This window comes from Electrophorus electricus, chromosome 15 (assembly GCF_013358815.1).
Source record: "Electrophorus electricus isolate fEleEle1 chromosome 15, fEleEle1.pri, whole genome shotgun sequence".
In the NCBI taxonomy this organism is placed as follows: Eukaryota; Metazoa; Chordata; class Actinopteri; order Gymnotiformes; family Gymnotidae; genus Electrophorus; species Electrophorus electricus.
The window spans coordinates 4,508,491-4,528,324 of NC_049549.1; the positions used below are offsets into that span (position 1 = coordinate 4,508,491).

General features: G+C 42.5%; 1 protein-coding gene across 2 annotated transcripts in view; it reads right to left on the bottom strand.

Moving 5' to 3' along the window:
- Positions 1 to 19,834, bottom strand: part of kmt2bb (lysine (K)-specific methyltransferase 2Bb) — a 30,979-nt gene that overhangs the window by 6,241 nt on the left and 4,904 nt on the right. Inside the window, exons 4-30 of one of the 2 annotated variants that reach the window (XM_027024468.2) lie at positions 17,635 to 19,596; positions 17,315 to 17,526; positions 16,711 to 16,815; positions 16,280 to 16,436; positions 15,950 to 16,163; positions 15,671 to 15,735; positions 15,302 to 15,562; positions 15,071 to 15,177; positions 14,836 to 14,946; positions 14,168 to 14,281; positions 11,772 to 11,918; positions 11,381 to 11,473; positions 10,873 to 10,990; positions 8,868 to 8,981; positions 8,199 to 8,410; positions 7,886 to 7,996; positions 7,594 to 7,704; positions 7,203 to 7,279; positions 6,755 to 6,978; positions 6,411 to 6,514; positions 6,032 to 6,169; positions 5,179 to 5,337; positions 4,961 to 5,078; positions 4,763 to 4,841; positions 4,252 to 4,412; positions 4,011 to 4,163; positions 323 to 3,476 (exon numbers count right to left, since the gene is read on the bottom strand). In XM_027024468.2, coding sequence (XP_026880269.2) covers positions 323 to 3,476; positions 4,011 to 4,163; positions 4,252 to 4,412; positions 4,763 to 4,841; positions 4,961 to 5,078; positions 5,179 to 5,337; positions 6,032 to 6,169; positions 6,411 to 6,514; positions 6,755 to 6,978; positions 7,203 to 7,279; positions 7,594 to 7,704; positions 7,886 to 7,996; positions 8,199 to 8,410; positions 8,868 to 8,981; positions 10,873 to 10,990; positions 11,381 to 11,473; positions 11,772 to 11,918; positions 14,168 to 14,281; positions 14,836 to 14,946; positions 15,071 to 15,177; positions 15,302 to 15,562; positions 15,671 to 15,735; positions 15,950 to 16,163; positions 16,280 to 16,436; positions 16,711 to 16,815; positions 17,315 to 17,526; positions 17,635 to 19,596 — 8,581 coding nt within the window. Of the gene's footprint in view, positions 1 to 322; positions 3,477 to 4,010; positions 4,164 to 4,251; positions 4,413 to 4,762; positions 4,842 to 4,960; positions 5,079 to 5,178; positions 5,338 to 6,031; positions 6,170 to 6,410; positions 6,515 to 6,754; positions 6,979 to 7,202; positions 7,280 to 7,593; positions 7,705 to 7,885; positions 7,997 to 8,198; positions 8,411 to 8,867; positions 8,982 to 10,872; positions 10,991 to 11,380; positions 11,474 to 11,771; positions 11,919 to 14,167; positions 14,282 to 14,835; positions 14,947 to 15,070; positions 15,178 to 15,301; positions 15,563 to 15,670; positions 15,736 to 15,949; positions 16,164 to 16,279; positions 16,437 to 16,710; positions 16,816 to 17,314; positions 17,527 to 17,634; positions 19,597 to 19,834 lie in introns of those variants that run through there. The other variant, XM_035533914.1, reaches the window with a different exon arrangement.

Genomic DNA, 19,834 nt, shown 5'->3' on the forward strand with positions numbered 1-19,834 from the left:
TCTGGAACTGAGAAACAGTTCTGTAGAGTTTAAGCTGCAGACACCAAGATGAACAATACAGTCTACTTTGGCAAAAGCAGCTCGGTATCCAGTAAATATTCATTTTAAACTATAACTCCACATTAGTGTAACAGAAAAACAATACTTCAACTCTAAACTAATCGCAAGCACTCAAAACGACAGACACTTACAAGACCTTCTGCAAAGTACGTTAGGGAATCACTGACTATCCAGTGCTTCATAGTGCAAAGGCATGAAGAAGAAAAACCTTACATTTAAAAACAATGCCCGATTTACTTCTCTTCCCTTAAATCATCCTTACCTAGCAGCTGAACTTAATTTGCGTTGATCCTCTGGACCACTGGACACCTCTGGCTCTAAAAAGTCAGATTTTGACTTCTTGGTGGCAATGCGGTCAGAAAGAGATGACACCCTCTTCATTCGAACTTGCTTTGGTCTAGAAGATACTGACTGTGGGGTAGCTGGTGGTGAGGTTGTGGACTCTGGTTCAATGAGGAGGCCTGGAGGTAGAACTACAGAATTCAGTGACTGAGCTCTGCCTACAACACTGGGATTATGAGGGGAGGAAGGGCTCAGAATTCGGGCACCACTTCGATTGGGATCATAATAGCTGGCCATAGCTTGGTTGATAATGGCTTGAGCACTCTCTGCATGATTGTCTGCTGGCTTGCCAGATGAAATGGGCACCGTACTAGACTTCAATTTCCAAGGCGTCAAGGGTTCCTTCTTTTTCCGTGGCTTCTTCATTCCTGGTACAGTGCCATCAGCAGATGATTTTGCATTTCGCCTTGACTTTTTAATATCCTTTGGGGCTGCTGTTCCATTGCTATTAGCAGTGAGGAGCTGGGTGATAGTATTGGAATTCTGAATCACAGGTGTCACCATTCTGGAAACTTGGGCTGGGATGGCAGCTCCAGAAACAATGGGCAAGTTGCCTGCTGCTGCCAGGGTAGCAGAAAGAGCATTACTTTGCAGAAGGTTGGCAATCTGTGTAACACAGTTGTAGGAGGGTGAGTTGGGAGTGGGCAGCTGGAAGGTGTTGCTTTCGGGGTTTTTGACAAAGATTTGGCCAAGACGATTAACAAGTAAAACATGAGGTGTAGGATCCACATTGGGTCCCCCAACCTCCTTCACAGTGAGAATTGCATGACCTGGTAATGGTTGAGCTACCTGCTGTTGAGGCTCAAGCATTGGTCTTGGAGTTGAAAAGTTTATGGAAATTGTACGTCCTGGGGTGGCTTCCCTTTGCATAGGCATTGAACTATAGCCATTAACAACAACAGGGCCAGAGGTTGGTTGAATAACAGAGGGCACTGACTGGCACTGAGCAGGCTGGGATGCTGCAGAGGGGACTACAGTAACTGTTGCTGAGCCTACAGATTGCGCGTAAGTAGGGTACACAGGAGCAGACAATGTTCCTGAAACTGGCCCAAGAGATGCAATAGGAATTCCAGCGCCTGATGGTGCAGGAAGCAATGACTCTGGCTGGGGAGACAAGTCAGCAGGCACATAAGGCATTACTCCACTAGGGGCTGAAGGAGCTTTCTGACTTATGTCTGAAGGTAAAAGCAACTTGGTTCTAAAGCTTTCCATTGGTGGGAGGACTGTTTTTCCTTCAGGGGTTTGAACAGGGTAAAAAGAAATATTTGGAGAAGGTGCAGAATTTGAAAATGACACAAAGGAAGGCTGCAAGGACAGAGTGGTTTGCAAAGACTGAACTGAGGATGTAAACCTGGTCGTTTCTGTAGAGACTGTAGAAGTTGGGTGCTTCACATCTGGCACTTGAGTTTGGCCTCCATTTATTGGATCTGTGACAGTGGCTTCTGTCACACAGCTATTTGGGTAAATCATGGAGCCATCTGCAGAAGAAACAAAGTGCCCACTATTATGATCCAAGTAGATTTCCTTTGAGTCTTCGGATTCCTGTGCGTCACCTTGAGTATCTTCCCGGACTGGAACCAACTCTGTAAAACAGGCATTGGGCGAGGGAGGGTCACATCTCTCCAGAACTAAGGGTATCCCAGAGTCTATAACTAAACCAGGTGCTTGAAAGCCATCGGTGAAAGTGGAATATGTTGTATCTGTCTCCTTTGGCACAACAAAACTTGTCTCTTGGGGGGTTGTCAGGGAACCTGACTGAAAGTTCTGACTGACAAAATTGGTGCTCTGGTATGTGTCCTGGAACCCTGTTTTCCTGTAATTTGAGGAGGATGTGGATACAGTTAATTCAACAGTGTCCTTAGTCTGATGTGGGATTTCATTAGAAAGAGTTTCACTAGGGGAGCTTTTATCAGCAGTGCCAACAAAAGATAGCGACCCAAAAGGTTTGGCTGGAGGTTGCGTTTGACTACTAATCGATGAAGAATGAAAGACGGGACTTGGCAAGTCCACACATAGCCCATTACTGGTCCACTGTTTGTGATGCTGAACATCAAGAGACTGGGGTGGTTTTTGAACCTGACCTGGGTTCTTCAAATTCTGAGTATTACTGCTGGTGACACTTGCATCACTCTCAGTCCCATCATCGATACCATCCAACTGTGAAATTGATCTTACAGATGAAGAAGTGTGTGATGGATCTCTTGGCGTCTTGCATGCAACTATTGTGCGGGAAAAGTCAAAATAATTTCCCATATCCTCATCATCAGAAGAACTGTTTACCCAATCCTCTATACAGGGGTCCGTAGCACAAGGTAATCGTCTGGCTGATACCTTTTCCTTGATATCATCTGCCTCCCTGTCCCAAAACTCCTCTTGGTTTTCTTCACCTTCAACAACAATCTGCTCACTACAGTTCATGACCACTCCCTCATTGAGTACCGCTTCCTCAATCTCAAGCTCAGTTTTCAGTTCTGATACCTCAGTCAGATCTGGTCCTAGGTGGAAAGGGTTATATGGGAAGTCCTTATCAGTGACCAGGTGACTACCCCTCTGTGAGTCCACAGTGTCTCCTAAGGGTGATGTTCCATTTTCTGCAGGAAATTCTTGCGGAGATGCCATGAAATTATGTGGCAGTTCTGCCGAGTCTAACTGATTAAGCTCAAAAGGCAGCCTCGGTCTTGTAGGTGAGGACAGAGATCGGTTAGAGGAAGGGGTGCTGCCAATGCCACCTTGCCATGTGGGCTGTGGAAACAGTCCTGAGGTAGAATGGGGTACTAGTAATCCGGAACCCCGGGCAGAGGAAGCACTTCGACCCACGGGCCGGGCTGATGAGGAGGTTAACAGGTTTTCAGTAGCACCAAGGGGGAAAACTGGGGAGGTAGGCTGGGTGGATTTAGAGTGGTGGGAGACTCCAGCTCGAAGGCTAATGGAGCCAGTGGAAGATCCCAAGGTAGGGCAGGTTATGTGTCCACGAATCCCAGTATTCTGTGAGTGTGGGCTGTGCCTCCGTGGTCTGCGAGTTTCGTCTAGATCACTAATGGTCAAAATGTGATGGGACTTGGAAGGGGCAGCTCCTATCAAGGATAAAAAGGAAACCTGTTAATTCTCGCTGGACAAATTTCTTCAGGCAAAATCAGGTTTAGGCATGTGATATTCTGAATACATGGATTAGTCTGTTAGTAACTGGGCAATGACAAATTTTTTACATTTATTTTAAAATTTCATTTTTGTACTCTAGAACACTGGATTGGAAATGAAACTATAACCATAAAGTTATACTATGTTTTAAGAGTCAACAAAGAATTCTAAGAGTTTTTTGGTTGTTTTTGTTTTTTTAAAGTTACCCCAACTTCAGCCGACCATAAACAGGTCAGCTGGCTACTCATTTCTTTGCCCAGTGTTGTTGATTAGTCCATGCACAACAGCGCTAACAAAGGTTCATGATATTATTTAAGCCTCAAGTCCTGAAGAGAACATGGGAATTCTACACTTTAAACTCATATTCCTTGTTGTGCAGAATACCCAAACAAACAGCCAAACCAACAAATTTGAGACGCAAGCACACACCCACACGTGACGAGCAATAATTACTCAGCTGCCTGGGTTACCTGGAGATGGTAGTGGTCTAGACAGTCCTCCAGCTGGTCTTCTATTCTGAGGGTAGGTAGAGATTTTGGGTCGACTGCTGACCTCTGGCTTAGCAAAGGGGGTTACTGAACTGGGATTTGCTGGTGTCATGGCGCCCTGTATATCATCAAGTTCTGGTGAACAGCATGAGTGTTCTTTAGTATACACATATACTCACATCTAAACACAATAAATAAGCTTGGAGGTATACTGACTACCCACCTGACTGGGGGCATGGGCTGTGGGCAATTGTGCGATTGTCGCCCTGGTCGGGTAATTCTTCCACTGGTTTTTCCTGAACCGGTGGTCGTACCTCCATGACTCGGCAAGTGTACTTGCAGCGCCGACATGGATTTACAGTGCTCCAGTACCAGCGTGAACATCTGGGGAAAAAAAAAAATCTAAATCAATAACAGCTAACTGCACATGTGCAGTGTTTGTCTTACTGTATTTTCACTATTTATTAGCATTATTTATTACCAAAAACCTTATAATAGAAAGGTACCAAAGTAATAATAGAACATTACACATTCTACAAAGCCATACCAAAATTAACAAAATACAATGTATTGTAAGCATTTTTAATGGGGAAGAGGATATAAACTGCTTGTCAAAGCAAAATCTGTTTGCCAATTTTCCACATTCCAATACACAAATGTAGAGATGTGCAATAAGTCATCCTTAAACATCTTGGTTTAAACCAAAAATTATGGCATATAAAAATGTTACTTACTCATAACCCACAGGGAAAAGTTTTCCTAGACTAGCGGATAACTCATTCAACTTGCCGAGTTTCTTGACCTGAAGAGAGCCTACAAAAAGCAGGTGATCAGACAGAAGAGAGTAACATACAGAACAGTGGGCATCTAATGAGGGAAAACGACAAAGTTGTGTCATACCATCAGTGTCTTTCTGGTGTTGAGATGCTTACCAATCATCATATTAATATATTCTGGTTCCAATCCAGTCAAAAACTTCCGGCGAAGGCTAATACCCTCAAAGTCCACAAAGACCCTCCGAAGAACTTCAAACCCTTGTCCAGTAATAATCTGGTAGGTCAGGAAGTGAGAGCATATTTATAAATGCCCAAAAGGTTTATAATTACCTTATTTGTTTATCATAATCTACTTGGCAGGATGAAAACAATACTTTTCCACTGATGAGGTCACGATGCTTGTAACAGAAGACTCTCTTATCATCCTGGAAGACACAGTTACGGGAACGTGCGCACATGAAGTGGTAGTTGCTCTGGCATGATGTGAGGCAGCAGCCCACTGTTGCCCCAGTCTGGTTACATCTTTCACAGCGCTGTGGACAATTTACAATTTTGAAGACACACCTGTATACACTACTATACAAGTGACACCACAGCACAACAATGTACTATAGATACTACAGATAGATACTGCTTTTATTTTAGATACTACACTGATTTTTGTGCAGGTATTGCACACAGGGTTCCTTTTTCTTTTTTAATTTGCTTTTTATTTGATTGTTTTCTTCAACCAAAATGAAAAAGGGAATGATAAAGTGAAAAGGAGAAAAAATATGCACCGAAAAGAAATGGGTAGATTATTCTGTCTGTTGGGGCATTGGAACTACTTCAACAACAATAACACGGTGAGATGGGGTGGGGAAGAAAAACAAGCGCTCGCAAAGTACATCTGAAACAGCTGCTAACAGCAAATCTGATATCTGACAGATACATGCTCATCATTTTTAATCTCTTGTTTGGAAAAATTCATACAGTCAAGCAACCCCCGCCCCCCCCCAAAAAAACTGTTACGATATCCACATATGAGATTTTGTTTTTTTCATTCCAATGAAAAAATATGTTTCCTGAACTTTGAACCAGACACAAGGCACAGGAAATGGGTTTGGTTTCCACAGCGCAACAATGTACTGTAGATGCTACACTGCTTTTTTTTGTGTGGAATTGTCTGTCCTAATTGAGTAATTTGAAGAAGCAAAACACAACGGTTTAAGGAACATCCCATCTTACCATAAGACGACCCCTTGCAACAGCACTATGCACATGCATCAGGCAGCCATTATCCTCTTCGAACACCTCTGCTGACCACATGGAACAGTTGACGTGAGCCCATTCATTCTGGCCAAGGTAAAGTAGTCGACCTGCCTCCTAAGGACATAAAAATGCTTTAGAGTGAGGAAGTGTCATCTGGGCCATATTAACATCGAAATGATGCTGAAACCAAATTTAAAAAAAGACTGAACTAGAAGACCTGATTCTCATTCTCATACTTAATCTATAGCTAAATCATTAAACAAATTGTGCCGTAGATGGATTTCTTTTACATGTAATCATACAGGATTAAAAATGAATGGCCTTTGAGTGGGATTGTGGCCATTGTTGTTCTTACACTGGGTTTTGCATCTCCGTACTTCTGACACAAAGCACACTGCCGCTCATCCTCTTTCGACCATCCGGTGTCCAGATCAGCTTTAGATGGTCGTCCTTTTTTCCCTGTGTCACACCACCAAGAAATATTTTTGCACAAACCTAGTGTTGCAAATGACTTTGATGATCTTGAAAGGGTTTGATAACCAGGTTGTAAATAACCGTAAATCATTTAAAACTGTAATTTAATAAACCATTAATTTAAAACATCTCAAAGATGCCCATCATAAGATTTTCCCCCACCTTATATTCCCTTGTCAAATGGGTGTCCTACACCACAGACTGATATTTATAATGTGCAAATACCTTTTAGCTTGATCCTTATACTCCTCAAGTGACTGTATTGGCTGCTGAGAGGCTTGTGGGACAGAGGGGTCGAGAGATCTGTCCCATCTTCCCCTTTGACCTCAGAGTACCCTCCTAATGATTGCTTGCCACTGGTCACTGGCCTGTTCTTCTCTTCTCGCTCCTGCCACTGTGCATATATATGCTCATTTGTGGGGGGCACCACAGCATGAGAGAGCATCCCACTACAACAGAACAGGAGAGTGCAAAAATGAGTGAGCAAGATTTCAACAAAATATTATGCGATAAATATTCAACTGTAAAACCTTAAGTATACTTCTTGAATTATGAAACATCAGGTATAAAATAAACAAGACGACCCATTGTCCTTTCTAGACATTTTAAACATGTTAATAATATGTTTATTAATAATAATAATGAGGAAAAAAGGTATATAACAGGTACATACGGTGGCAAGTGTTTGGAAGGTGGATCCCAGACTTTAGCATCTTGACTGTTGAACCAGCTGAAAACCTCCTCCATCAGCTTAACAATGTGGATGAAAGGACATGAACAATATTGAGAGAAAGAATAAAGTAACCTTTAAACTAAAGTTTCAAAATCTATAATTCATCCAAACAGTGAACATATTGACCAATAGTTAATTTAAAAGATGTAAGGCTTCACTGTCAACTCTTGAGCAAAAAGCCAGAACATGTAACTGTCTGCACAAAGATATCATAATATTTTTTGTTCTGGTATATGCTGAGCAAGAAAGTCTGACTAACAGCTGGTGCCAGAAGACCCACAAATAAGAAAAAACGGAAATCCGGTGGCAAAACCAAGTAATAGAACCTGACCTTCAAATAATAAGAGCGAGCAAGAGCTGTTGGTCTCTGGGGCTCTGGGAGGGCTTCCTCTTCCTCCAGCTTTCTGCGAATCACTTTTACTACATCTTCATGGAAAGCTTTCTGCATAAACAAATAATCACAGATGCAAGGCTTTTACCACCGTTTAAACATATCGCACTTTTTTTGAACATGAACAAATGCTACCTGAAACCAATACTTAGTTAGCATGTAAAAACAATATTTTTAGCATGAAAAAGCCCCGACAGTGGTAGCTGAAACCCCGAATCGCCCAAATACACACCAGTGTTGTATAAAGGCCTTTGTCAAACTTTTTTCCCACAGCACGAAAATCACAAACGTGCAGCCCATCCTCTCCATCATCTCCACCATCAGTATCATCAAGCATTGCACACTACAAGCAAAGACAAATGAGATACATGGATGAATAAATTCTCATGTATACAACATGCTTGGTTTTGAGGAGAAACAAACATAATGCCTCCAGAGAAGCCTATGCATTTTCATTCTTAAACCAACAGCCCCCCCCCAAAAAAGAAAAAGTTCTGATTAATAATACGCGAGAACATAAATCTCGTTAAAGATGTGAGCCTCACCTCCTTGCAGGTCACCAGATGCTGAGTGAGAGTGGAGCTGAGGAGGCAGGCGAGCACCTTCTCTACACCAGCCCTAAGCTCCAAGAGCAGGAGCTCCCTCCACCCTCCCGTCTCCTCGCTCCCCTGGCCTCCGCAAGGCTGCACTCGAGTGCAGGGCTGGCATGAGTACACCACACTCTCAGGCAAGCTCGAAAGGATCTCATACAGATCATCTGCAGAGGGACAAGGGATTGCAGACCATTGAAATTGCAACGTTGATATACAATTGCGATTTTTGTGCAGGCAGTGCACACAGGGTTCCTTTTTATTTGATTGTTTTCAACAATAACACGGTGAGATGGGGGGGGGAGAAAAACAAGCGCTCGCAAAGTACATCTGAAACAGCTGCTAACAGCAAATCTGATATCTGACAGATACATGCTCATCATTTTTAATCTCTCGTTTGGAGAAGTTCATACAGTCAAGCCCCCCCCCCCCCCCCCCCGCACCCCACCCCAACCCCCACCTCCACCCCAAAAAAAACAAAACTTAACTTTCCTTAACTTTGAACCAAACACAAGGCACAGGAAATGGGTTTGGTTTCCCGTTTATCTGTTCCTAACCCATATGTGCACATGGGGCTCTATTCCAGGAGTTGGAGCTAGGGTAATTCGCAGAGGCTGTGCTCACCCGTCAGCCCTTCACACTTGGCATGGACCCAGTGGTTACACGTCGAACACTGCATCATTTGACTCTCATAGTCGTTGTCCTCATAGCACTTGAAGCACATTGTGCAGTAATTGCCTAAGAAAGTAAGCAGCAACAATTAGTACAGATTATTCAAATGCATTTGTGCATTCCTTAGTCAAGACTGGACTTCAGAAATCAAAGTATGGACATCAGGTAGGAATTCGCCGTACATATTTGTTTTATGCCCACTGGTTCACCAGTTTCATGGGAGACATGGTATATGAGTAACCCAATCCTGCTCCACAAGTAGCGAAGGCAAATAGTAATGGCAAAAAGTTGAATTTCCATGAGCTTGCAAAGATGCAAAACATGATTCAAAACTAAAGGACGCTGGGCTGACCATGTATGGGTTTACATACACATGATTCAAAACTAAAGGACGCTGGGCTGACCATGTATGGGTTTACATACACATGATTCAAAACTAAAGGACGCTGGGCTGACCATGTATGGGTTTACATACACATGATTCAAAACTAAAGGACGCTGGGCTGACCATGCATGGGTTTACATACACACGCACTCACTCGAAAACCTTTATGCCCTTTCCCTCTGGAATATGGATAAACATAAAAATTTTACATATGGTTATAGGAATACAATTGTTGATATCAAAGCAACTGTTAAACCATAACAGTTAAACAACAATATCCTTTACCATTTCATCTGAGCATTCTCTTTCTATACATCATTCATTTGTTGCTTCTTTTTCACTGGCCATTACACATTCTGATCATCAACTAACTACTTTAGAGGCTGTTATTCTATCCGACTTATTAACTTTAATTTACATAGCAGGAAGCAGAAGAGAGAAAGGGTTATGTGCATGACTGAGAAGCCCTTCAGTTCACACTAGAACCTAAAATGAGCAGAATGATGAATTCGACTTTCTTATTCGCCTTGTGACACAAGCACTGTACAAAACTCCATGTCCATATATTTTTGATAGGTTATGTACTGTGAACAATTAACAGACAGTTTTAGCTGTGAGAGCATTGGAGTCAATTTACATGAATAAACACAAACAGGTCCCCCTGCAATATAAACACTTAGTAAAAATCGTGTAAAATTACACAGGATTTACAGAAAACACATTTGACCATAAAGATATAAATATACAGAGGAAAAAGAAGCTAGCAGATTAAAGCAGTTGCTAAATATGAAGCTTTGAGAACTTTAATCTGACTTCACAAAACTGCTACATCTTTATCCACTTCAACGTGGGCATGTGAGAAGTGGTGGTTTGAGGCAACCTAGACATTGAAAATACTTTGTGATGAAAAGACAAAATCAAAAGAACAGGAGAGCATTTTTTTTCACTTAAACCCTCCAGCCACTGACATTTCTTAGACCACCAAATGGTGATTCCACCATTTCACTGCGAGTTATACTGTGTATGACTATGTATGTGAAGAATTACCCGACCTTGAACTTGAACATTGCCAAATATGTGAAACTATTAGTAATATATTTTTCAATATTTTTTTAAAAATGTACTCTATATTTACTTTTCTTATTATATAGTTTTTGTACTCTGGATTTGTTTTAATTGGAATACTTAACATATAATTATATTCCTCTCCATTTAAAAAATAAAGCTATCATAACTAAAAACATTTATAATAAGTTGGATTTGCTTAATTTTATCCACAAACATTCATCAGCCACTTTAACTGTACACCCACAAGGCATGTTATTAGAGCCTATAGACTATTTCTGCCATATTCAGTCTGTGTTAGATATCTTCTAGCCTTTCTTCAAATGCCAGTTTCTGATTCCAAGGTCACAGTCAGCTAGATAAACTGCTCAGTGGGTAAAGGTACATTGTACCCATTTCTAAAAAAGTGATCAGTGAATGCAGATTCCAAATCCATTCAGTATGTTTTAGTAATTGCCAAAAGTGCAAATCGAATCGATTTGGCTGTGGTTCTTCTTGCATTCTCACCCTTGTCATAGAGCCTGGTGCAGTCAGGGCAGAAGCCCTTATCGTGGTTCCATTCCGTGTCCCAGCTTTTTCCCGGGGTCACGCCACAGCTCTTGCATCTGATGCATGTCATACACACCTGTGACCGTGCACGACAAAAAGAACAGTAGAAAAAAAAACAGTAGGAAACAGAAGTTGGGCATTTCAGAAATATTGCAGCAAGTTGCTTCACTCAAAACAGGCATGCATGTTAGATATGTACTTTATGTTTTTGATGGAGTCTGTTATAATATGCTGGGTATATCAGGGGCTACTGAACTCAGAGGGAATTAATGTATCTATTTTATCTTGCCTGTTATTTTTCACAGTGTTGGGTGAAACAAAGTGCATTACAGACAAAAGCTCACAACACCACACACCAAAACTTTTGGCAAATCATTTAATGGAAGATTTTGCCATACTCATAACAGTATGGAAATGCAATACCCAAGCCTGGTATTTTGTTTCATGTTGGTTGTGGGGTACTCACCCACGCCCTCTTGCGCTTGTTGGGTTTGGGGTAGTTGGGGCCAAGACAGGCGGGGTGATAACTGTTCTGACATCGCTCACATTCAAGCAGGGGCTATGGAGTCAAGTATAAGAGAAAACAACAAAAAGAAAAATTGACTTTTGTTAAAGTTATAAATTTGTTGCTTTATTTTTGGATGTCTTTAAACAGCATAGCAGCACCAACACATTCAGGAACTTAAAAGTGCTCAAAGACATACAGAACTGCTACTAATTTCTATTTTCTAAACTGTATAATGAAATCTTATAGGGTCTAAATTAAAAATGTAAAATTGCTACAGAGAGCTCATAATAATAACATGCCATACAAAGACTTGCAATACAATGCATTAAGAGGTATTAGTCCAACCAACTTTGGAGGGCTTGTTCTTGCGACCACACACACGGCAGAATCTGCAGCGACGACAGCACCAGTTCTCCTTATTCTCCTCCTGAGGGCGCTCTGATGGCTCCAAGCAGAAGTGATGGAAAGGCTCACAACACACTTGACAGAACAGCATCTGAAGTAGACATTCAATAAAGAAAGTGGTGGGAGTCAAGCAGACAATGATTTTAAAATATCAGCACAGCTAGTAAGGAAAGGACACAATTCTAATTACACTGGACAACAAATCTTTACTAAAGGCATGCTTCCGGGACAAAATTAGCCCATTTTAATTAAGTTGAAGGTGCTGAGCACGAATTTGACAATAGAAATGCTGAGTTGGCTACTGTTTCTTAGAAATTCAGTTTTTTTAGGCACTGGAAAAAATTATGAAATAACAGATACTGTAACAGAAGTCCTGTCTATTTGTGACTTTGCTTTGCCTGTCGTTTGTGAACCTGCTCAGGATCCTCTCTGACTAGCGTCCAACAGTAATCAGCCAACAAAGAAGTGGACCACTTCCCCTGCTCTTTTCTCAAATGCTGAAATGTCCTGATGAAAGTTGGTCTTTAACCAATTCCTTGTAGTTTCCAGCCCTGACATTCCTGAGGAAGTTAGTTGACACCAGAGGAAATGCATCCCAAGCAACCTTAAGCAGGTAGTCGAACTTCTCGTCTATGAAGAGTTGACGGATCTGAGGACCTGCTCAGGATCCCTCTTTAATTTCTGCTCTGCTGATCCGAGGGAATTTCTGAAACAGGTATTTAAACGCTGATCCATTCTGATCCATAGCTTTTACCAAGTTTTTCATCAAACCGAGTTTGATGTGTAGGGGTGGTAGAAGTATTTTGTCCGGTTCTGCCAGTGCTGAATGCTGCACATTCTTCTCTCCAATCTTCAGAGACTTCCTCAGGGACCAGTCTTTCTTCACATAGTGCAAAGAACATGCTCTGCTGTCCCATTCACATAGGACACAGCAGTACTGTGTATATCCCAGCTGCAGACCCATCAACAGAGTGACTACCTTAAGGTCAGAACAGATATGCCAGCCATACTTACTGTATTCAAGACAATTCAGCAGCTGCTTCATGTTGTCATATATTTCTCATATCCACAACGTATCCGACTGGAATAGATGGAAGACGATTTCCATAATGCAGCAATACTGCCTTGAGAGTCATTTTTGAAGTGTCTATAAACAATCGCCATTCTTGTGGGTCATGTTGGATTCCAAGGGCATTCAATAAGCCGTTGACGTCAGAGCAGAACAAGCTTATCTACCTTTCTGAAGAATGGCTCTAACTACAGATGCCACTTTCGATACAATGTCAATCGTACATTTTCCTGAAAAAGATTCCATTGCTGAAGTCTTGAGCCTAGTAAGTCTGCTTTGCTCTTTGACAGCTCCAGATCACGAACAAGATCGTTCAGTTCTTCCTGCGTTATTCTGTGTGGTGCAGTTAATGCACCTTGACTGAAGTCAGGATCAGTTTCTTGATGATCATCTGACGTCGAAGGTCTAGGAAATTCCAGAGTCACTTCGTTATCATCTGAAGGATCATTAGAAACTTCTGTCTGAGGTTCAGGAACAGGAAGTCCTTCACCATGTGGAACAGGTCGGATAGCAGAAAGTATATTTGGATACGCTATTGCCCACTTCCTCTTCTTTGTAATGCCTCCAGAAACAGGAGGCACCATGCAGAAGCAGCAGTCAGTTATGTAATTGCTTGGCTCCCTCCAAACCATCAGAACAGCAAAGAGGCATCGACTTTCTTTTTCCATTCATCCACTGTGACATTTTTTGCACACATATCACAACATATGTGTGGGGCCCAGGACTTGTTATGCCTTCTTCTATTGTGTAATCTTACGTCGGCGATTGTGTAATCTTTCGTCAGACAGTGATGTAATGGACCTTGCTGGGTATGATCACAATGATCTGATACAATATGATGCAATATTTCTTAGTATTTTGAAATATTAAACATTTTCATCTTATAGCTGGACCTAATACAATGTCTCTTATGGATCACATGGAGTTATCGTTAAAACGAGAGCCAATAACAAATTTATGGTTATATCCACGTTTAGGACGTTGAAATCATTAAGAATTGCACCTTATTAACTCAGAAGCATTTTTGTTGTTGTCAAGTGCTATCTGCACTCTGACAAACGGAGTTAAAATGCTAAGCACAACCTAGTTCTGAACGGGGTCCTTTTTTAATGCAAACGTGCTGGGTCCTATAGATTAGAAATCACAAACCGGGACATCTCAAAAAACACACAGGCACAGAAAAATGAAACTGCTCTGAAACAATGTACTTGATCTTATGCTTGAACATGCCAAGAACCGAGAACCCCCATGGCGATAATCTGGGCATGTACCTCATGTTGTCCTTTACTGGCACAGAGCAAGCACACACACTGAGGCATGAGAGGCACAGAGGCCAGAACGCTCATGCCTCCTGCAGACCACACACTTTGTAGGCTACAGTCCTCCTACAAAACAAAACACAACATGTTATGTGGCAGAGATTCCAATAGTTGCACATCTGGAGGAGAAAAAAAAAATCCTCACTTTAAACTTGCAGGTGTAACAGGATGAGCCACAGGAGAATTCAGCAAAGTTATTTTTGTATAAAGCATGCACAACATGATTTCATGCATTTAAGGACAACCCATTTCTTAGAGAAAAACTCAGACAACTCAGTGTAAAGTGAGAGTAAGGTGAAGAAGTGCTGCCATCATGTGGTTTAATGGTGGAAACTGGGTCTGATAATACAATATATCGGTCAAAAGCAGGCCCAGCGGCATCTGTAGCTACCATCAACTCAGCCAAACAAAGCATATTAATAGCAACAAAGAAATGAATGCTACAATAACATTTCTTCTAAATGTACACATGCTGACTAAGAAAATCTATAATTATATAAATCATTCCCGAGATTAAGAATCATTATTGAATCAACTGTACAAAAACAAAAATCACGATTAATTGGAATATCAGCATTTTTACCCAGCCGTAACATCCGCACCAATTTTGCCACACTTACTTTAAAATCAACCCGGATCTTGTATGTGGGCTCAGAGGGCTCATTCTCTCTCTGGGCAAAGCCATTAGCCAAGGCTGCCAGGACACTGGGTGGGGTTTCCTCCTGCGGGCTCTGGAAAGATGGAACATTTAGGGTTCAAGGATTCTCCTGCTCTTGATTTTTATTGGACAACTTGACAAACCATGACCACGAAGCACCATTATGATGGGTTTCAGCATGCGCTGAAGTTTGTTACCTTCTCGGCTTTCCGTCTGATGGGTGGAACCCTGTGGAATCCAGGCCTACGGTGTCGTATACCTTCTTCAAGACCATCTCCAAGGAAGTCATCCAGGGACACGAAGTCTGTGACCGGACATGCAAAAATAAATAAATAAATAAATCCAGACCACCAAAACCAACTCAGCCACCTATCTACTACCTGCAATAACTTGAAGCAGAAGAAGGTTTTTGTTTCAAGTCATTTTACCTGCATTGCGAGGACCAGGAGCTCTCCTCCGAGCTGGGGAGGTGGAGTGAGGCGTTCGGTTGCAATCAAGGTCCGAGTCGTAATCCAGCAAATCACAATAGGAGCGCGGTTTAACGTGACGTCGGGGCTGCTTCCGCAAAGATGGGCTCTGGCTATCACCCATAGAGGTGGGTGAGGAGCGGTCGGGCCCCTCCTGCCCCTCCCCCTCTTCGTTACTCGACTGCCCAGCGCTGAATGACCAGCGTCGCCTTTTCATGTGCCCTGCAAGGACACCGAGAGTCAACAGGGGGATTCAGGCACTGCACAAAGGAAAACAAACCGATCAATTGGCTGACAAGTCTCACAGACAGGGAAAAGGTACACACTTACCTTTATAGAGCTTGCCACTGAGTCTCATGGCCTTCCTTTCTTCAATCTGATCACACCTTTTGTACCTTTAAAATTAAAATAAATTTGGCATTGTGATGATATAAAAATATGCATGACCTGAAGAGTTGCTTAGAGCCTACTTTGGAGTGTAGCCCATGATACGAGACTGGCTGGATTTTTCAAATTGACCATAAAATCCACTGATTATTATACATAATGACATGGGGGTGGGGAAGGATTAAATGAGCCTACTCCAATAAGCGTCCTGCTTTCACTTACACACAGCACTGTCTCTTGGTGTTGGGCCCACCAAACTTAGGCTTGTCGAGGCAATTGATGCACTTGCCGCAGTCCTCTTCATGAAGGCAGCCCTTACATTCCCCACACCTCCGAGACCGGATCCCAAATAAATTGGCTCTACCCCCTCTGCGAAATCTGGGTGTCCTCTGCTCTTGCAGAACTGGGCTGTCTGGGTCAGAGTGTGATTCCACATCTGGAAATGCAGCAAAACGCATGATACGCCCCACATGACAGAAATCTCATTTGTGATGAGAAGCTGAAGATATATGAATTAATGAAAATAAAGCAATAAGCATGTCCAGGTCTTACCCTTGGCAGCAGGTGATGGCGATATGCCAGAACGCTCATGCAGTGGTAGAGCACTGAGCCTGGGGATGTCATCTGGGACCGTGGCCCGAGGCTGCCCCAGGACCACAGCCGCCGCTCTGCATACGTGCTTGATGCGCGGCCCCCCTCTGCTAGGCTCCTGAACAACACAACAGGGTCAAAAAGACAGACAGGCTTGCCACCTTTCGTTCTCCTCACTAGCAACTAGAGGACCACAGGCTCAATTTCCACCGAGTACTATGAGACACAGACATTTTGCCAGGGATCTGTGAGACTTCAAGTTCAAAAGGACCTTGCTCCTCTCTATTCTCCCTGCATAAAGATATTCACAGAAAACAAAAAACCCACCAAACCATACAATAAACACAGTAAATTCACATGTGTTATGGACATGCTATCAGGAGTCACATTACCTGTTCAACAGTGGCCTCAGTCTTGCTGGGGCACGCACTCTGGGGACGCTCCTTCAGTTTCCTCCGCCGTCTCTTCGTAGCTGCGATTCCGCCTTCTGAGAGGAGCTGCAAAACAAAGCATGCTTTAAGCATCAGCACACAAGCACAGCAGTGCAGACATACCGCAAAGTCACAATAATTTTACGCAGTTGACTGACACCACCATGCAGCTGTCCATAAAATATGTCTGTAATCTCTGAAACTTTCAAATGGAATTTAAATTGTAAATGGTTTACATGGAACATATCGCCTGCAAATTGTTGAATAGCTTTATATAACTAGGCTCTAGATTAGACAAAAAGTAGCATAGAAATTCTAACATCAATTTATTAAAAAAGATAATTGGTACAAACCAAAGCTTTACACAAGTGTAAACGTGCCAAAAATATGTATAGAATACAAAATAGCAGAACGGTTATGGTTGATCTGCTGCACACAGACTATGCAAATTCATGCTATCTTGTGTCTATAAAAAATGTGCCACATTTAACACGTCCGTGTATTCCAACATCCAGTTATACAACACCCACAAGGTAACAAGTCATTTGTTTTATTTCAGTCTTACCCCTGATGACTTGAGCTGTTTCTGTTGATCAATCTTGATGAGCTGAACCTTGGCTTTCTTGAGAAGGTTGAACATGCGCTTGTTGGCACCTGTGAGATGGGGACGCTGAGTGGCACTTCTCTCCCCTGAGTCAATGGCATCCCCTGTAATCTTCTGATCCGGACCTCCTGTTTTCTGGTCTCTTGATTCAGCTCTAAGCATTCTCTCTATGTCTAATATTTGGGTGAACAAACAGAAAGCATTAATATTAATGCTGAAAAAGATTCCAGTTTCACTACATTTATATTAAGACATTACTAACAGTCACTGGAAGCTCTTACCCATAGATTTGTTGGGAAGTGAAATGTCTGTATGGATAGAGAATTCATCTGGCATATCCTCCACCTGTTCTTCCTGCTGTTTTGTCAGTAACTTGGAGCTGAGAGCGCGAACGCAGATGGACACTTTACGAACAACCCCTGGGGTGTCAAGATCCTCAATCTTCAGCTTAGCTTTTTCTTTCTTAATGTTAGAGAGAGGCTGAATTAAGCTGGCTTCTCCCTCCAACTGCCCCTTTTGCGCTTCTGCAAGGTGTAAAACATTCTTTCCCATTTCACCTCCTGGAACCTTTTTTCGCCGTCTTCTGGGGGCATAGTTTAGTTTATCTTTCAGCTTCTTATATATCCTCAGATTTGATGATTGCTTTTTGAATTTTGTTGTCTTTTTCTTCTGCTGTGGAGGATCAATTACTGAATCAAATGAGAAGTCTTTGGAAGACAACAGAGCTCCAAACTCTTTTTCAATGTCCTGGTCAAAGTTGTACACATCTGCCCCTGCAGGTTCGAGTACTTGCCAATTGAAACTTGGGTCTCTGAGCAGTGATCGCCTCTTGCCTGGGAACTTTTCTCCACCTAAGCTCTCTGTCTCATCTATTTGCTCAGGCTTAGATTCTTCAGAAGACAAATCAAGATCTAACTGAGCTTCAGTGAGAAGATCCTCTTCATCCTGCACAGGAAGGGAGCCAGGCTCAATTCTGTCACCATTATCTCGTTTCTTTGACTTTGGATGCAATCCCAGCTGGTGCCCTTTCTTCTGTGAATTCCTCCGTGGCAAATCTGACATGTCGGCATCATCCATAAACCTTTTTGGTGTTTTGATCACACGAGAGGACCGAGCACTAACAACAGGCATTATAAAATGCTTTATATTTTTAAGAAACTTTGTTTTTCCTGGCACTACATCAACTGAATCTAAATCAGTTTTTTCATTCATAGAGACCTTTTCATCCTGATCGAAACTCTGAACCACAAGGTCTTGTTCCACTTGTCCAGCTAAAAACTTCACCCTCCTTCTTTTGCCTTCTAATGACTGAGAAAGACCAGGATAAATCTGCCTCCGCTTGTACTTTGAATCAGCACGGTTAAAACTAGTTGGCATACATAACACAGAGAAAGCTCCGGGTGAGGAAGCATCACCTGCTGTCAAGGGCCTTGGTGGCAACTTTTGTTTGTGAGTCTTAACTCGCTGTCCTATTAAAGCTCTACGCCTTTTTTTCCCTTTGAAAAATCGTCGAACATTATGAGAAGGCAGTGCTTGATCAGATATTGGAGGCTCTAAAACCAAGATTTCAGCATCCTCAACTGATGGTGTCTCCTCAGTCTTAATCTCTGGTTGTATTTCTGTCACAGAAAGAGGTTGTGTTGTAGCACAGTTGATGCTTGTGGGTTCTGCTGGCTCAGGCAGAGGTGTTTCAAATCTCATAGCAGATCTTCTTCTTCTTCTTCTTCTTCTTGTGAGACCAGCTTCACCAGAACACTTCCTTGGTTTAGATTTTTCACACGATGTTAGCAATTCCTCCGGTTCCGACTGCTCATAGGATGGGAATTCCTCTGACTTGGTTTCAGTTTCAGTGGCTGCAATTTTCATTTCAGCATTGATTTCAGAATGAGAGTTATCATCAGAAGTACTTTTTGATTTACGCTTGTAAACTGTCCAAGGCTTATGCCTTGCGCGCTTTTTTCGGGCAGTGTTTAGACTCAATCTGTGCCTTACCTTGGGAATCAGCAGATCATTTGTTGCTGAGGATTGATCAGGTTCCGCAGAAAGTTTTTTCAGACCAGGTGCCTTTGTGACTTGCTGTATTAAAAATGACTGCTTTAAACTGTTGTGTTTTCCTGGTGAGGAAACAACTTTGATCTGAAGTGGAGGAATGAAAGCTTTCTCGATCAGATCACCTGAATCTGTCTGTGTGGCCTCCTCAGGATGTTTTTCAACTTCAGATCTAACAGACGACTCCTCACCATCTTTTCCCAAGGTCTCCTCATAATCTTTCCCATACACACAAGTTTCCTCACCAACCTTTCTTGATGCCTCCTCACGCGCCGCCTTTGATGTTGCCTCCTCACCCGCCGCCCTTGACGTTGCCTCCTCACACGCTGCCCTTGACGCTGCCTCCTTGCCGTCCCCAGCCCTTGACGCTGCTTCCTCGCGCTCCGTCCTTGACGTCGCCTCCTCGCCCTCCCCCGTCCTTGACGTCGCCTC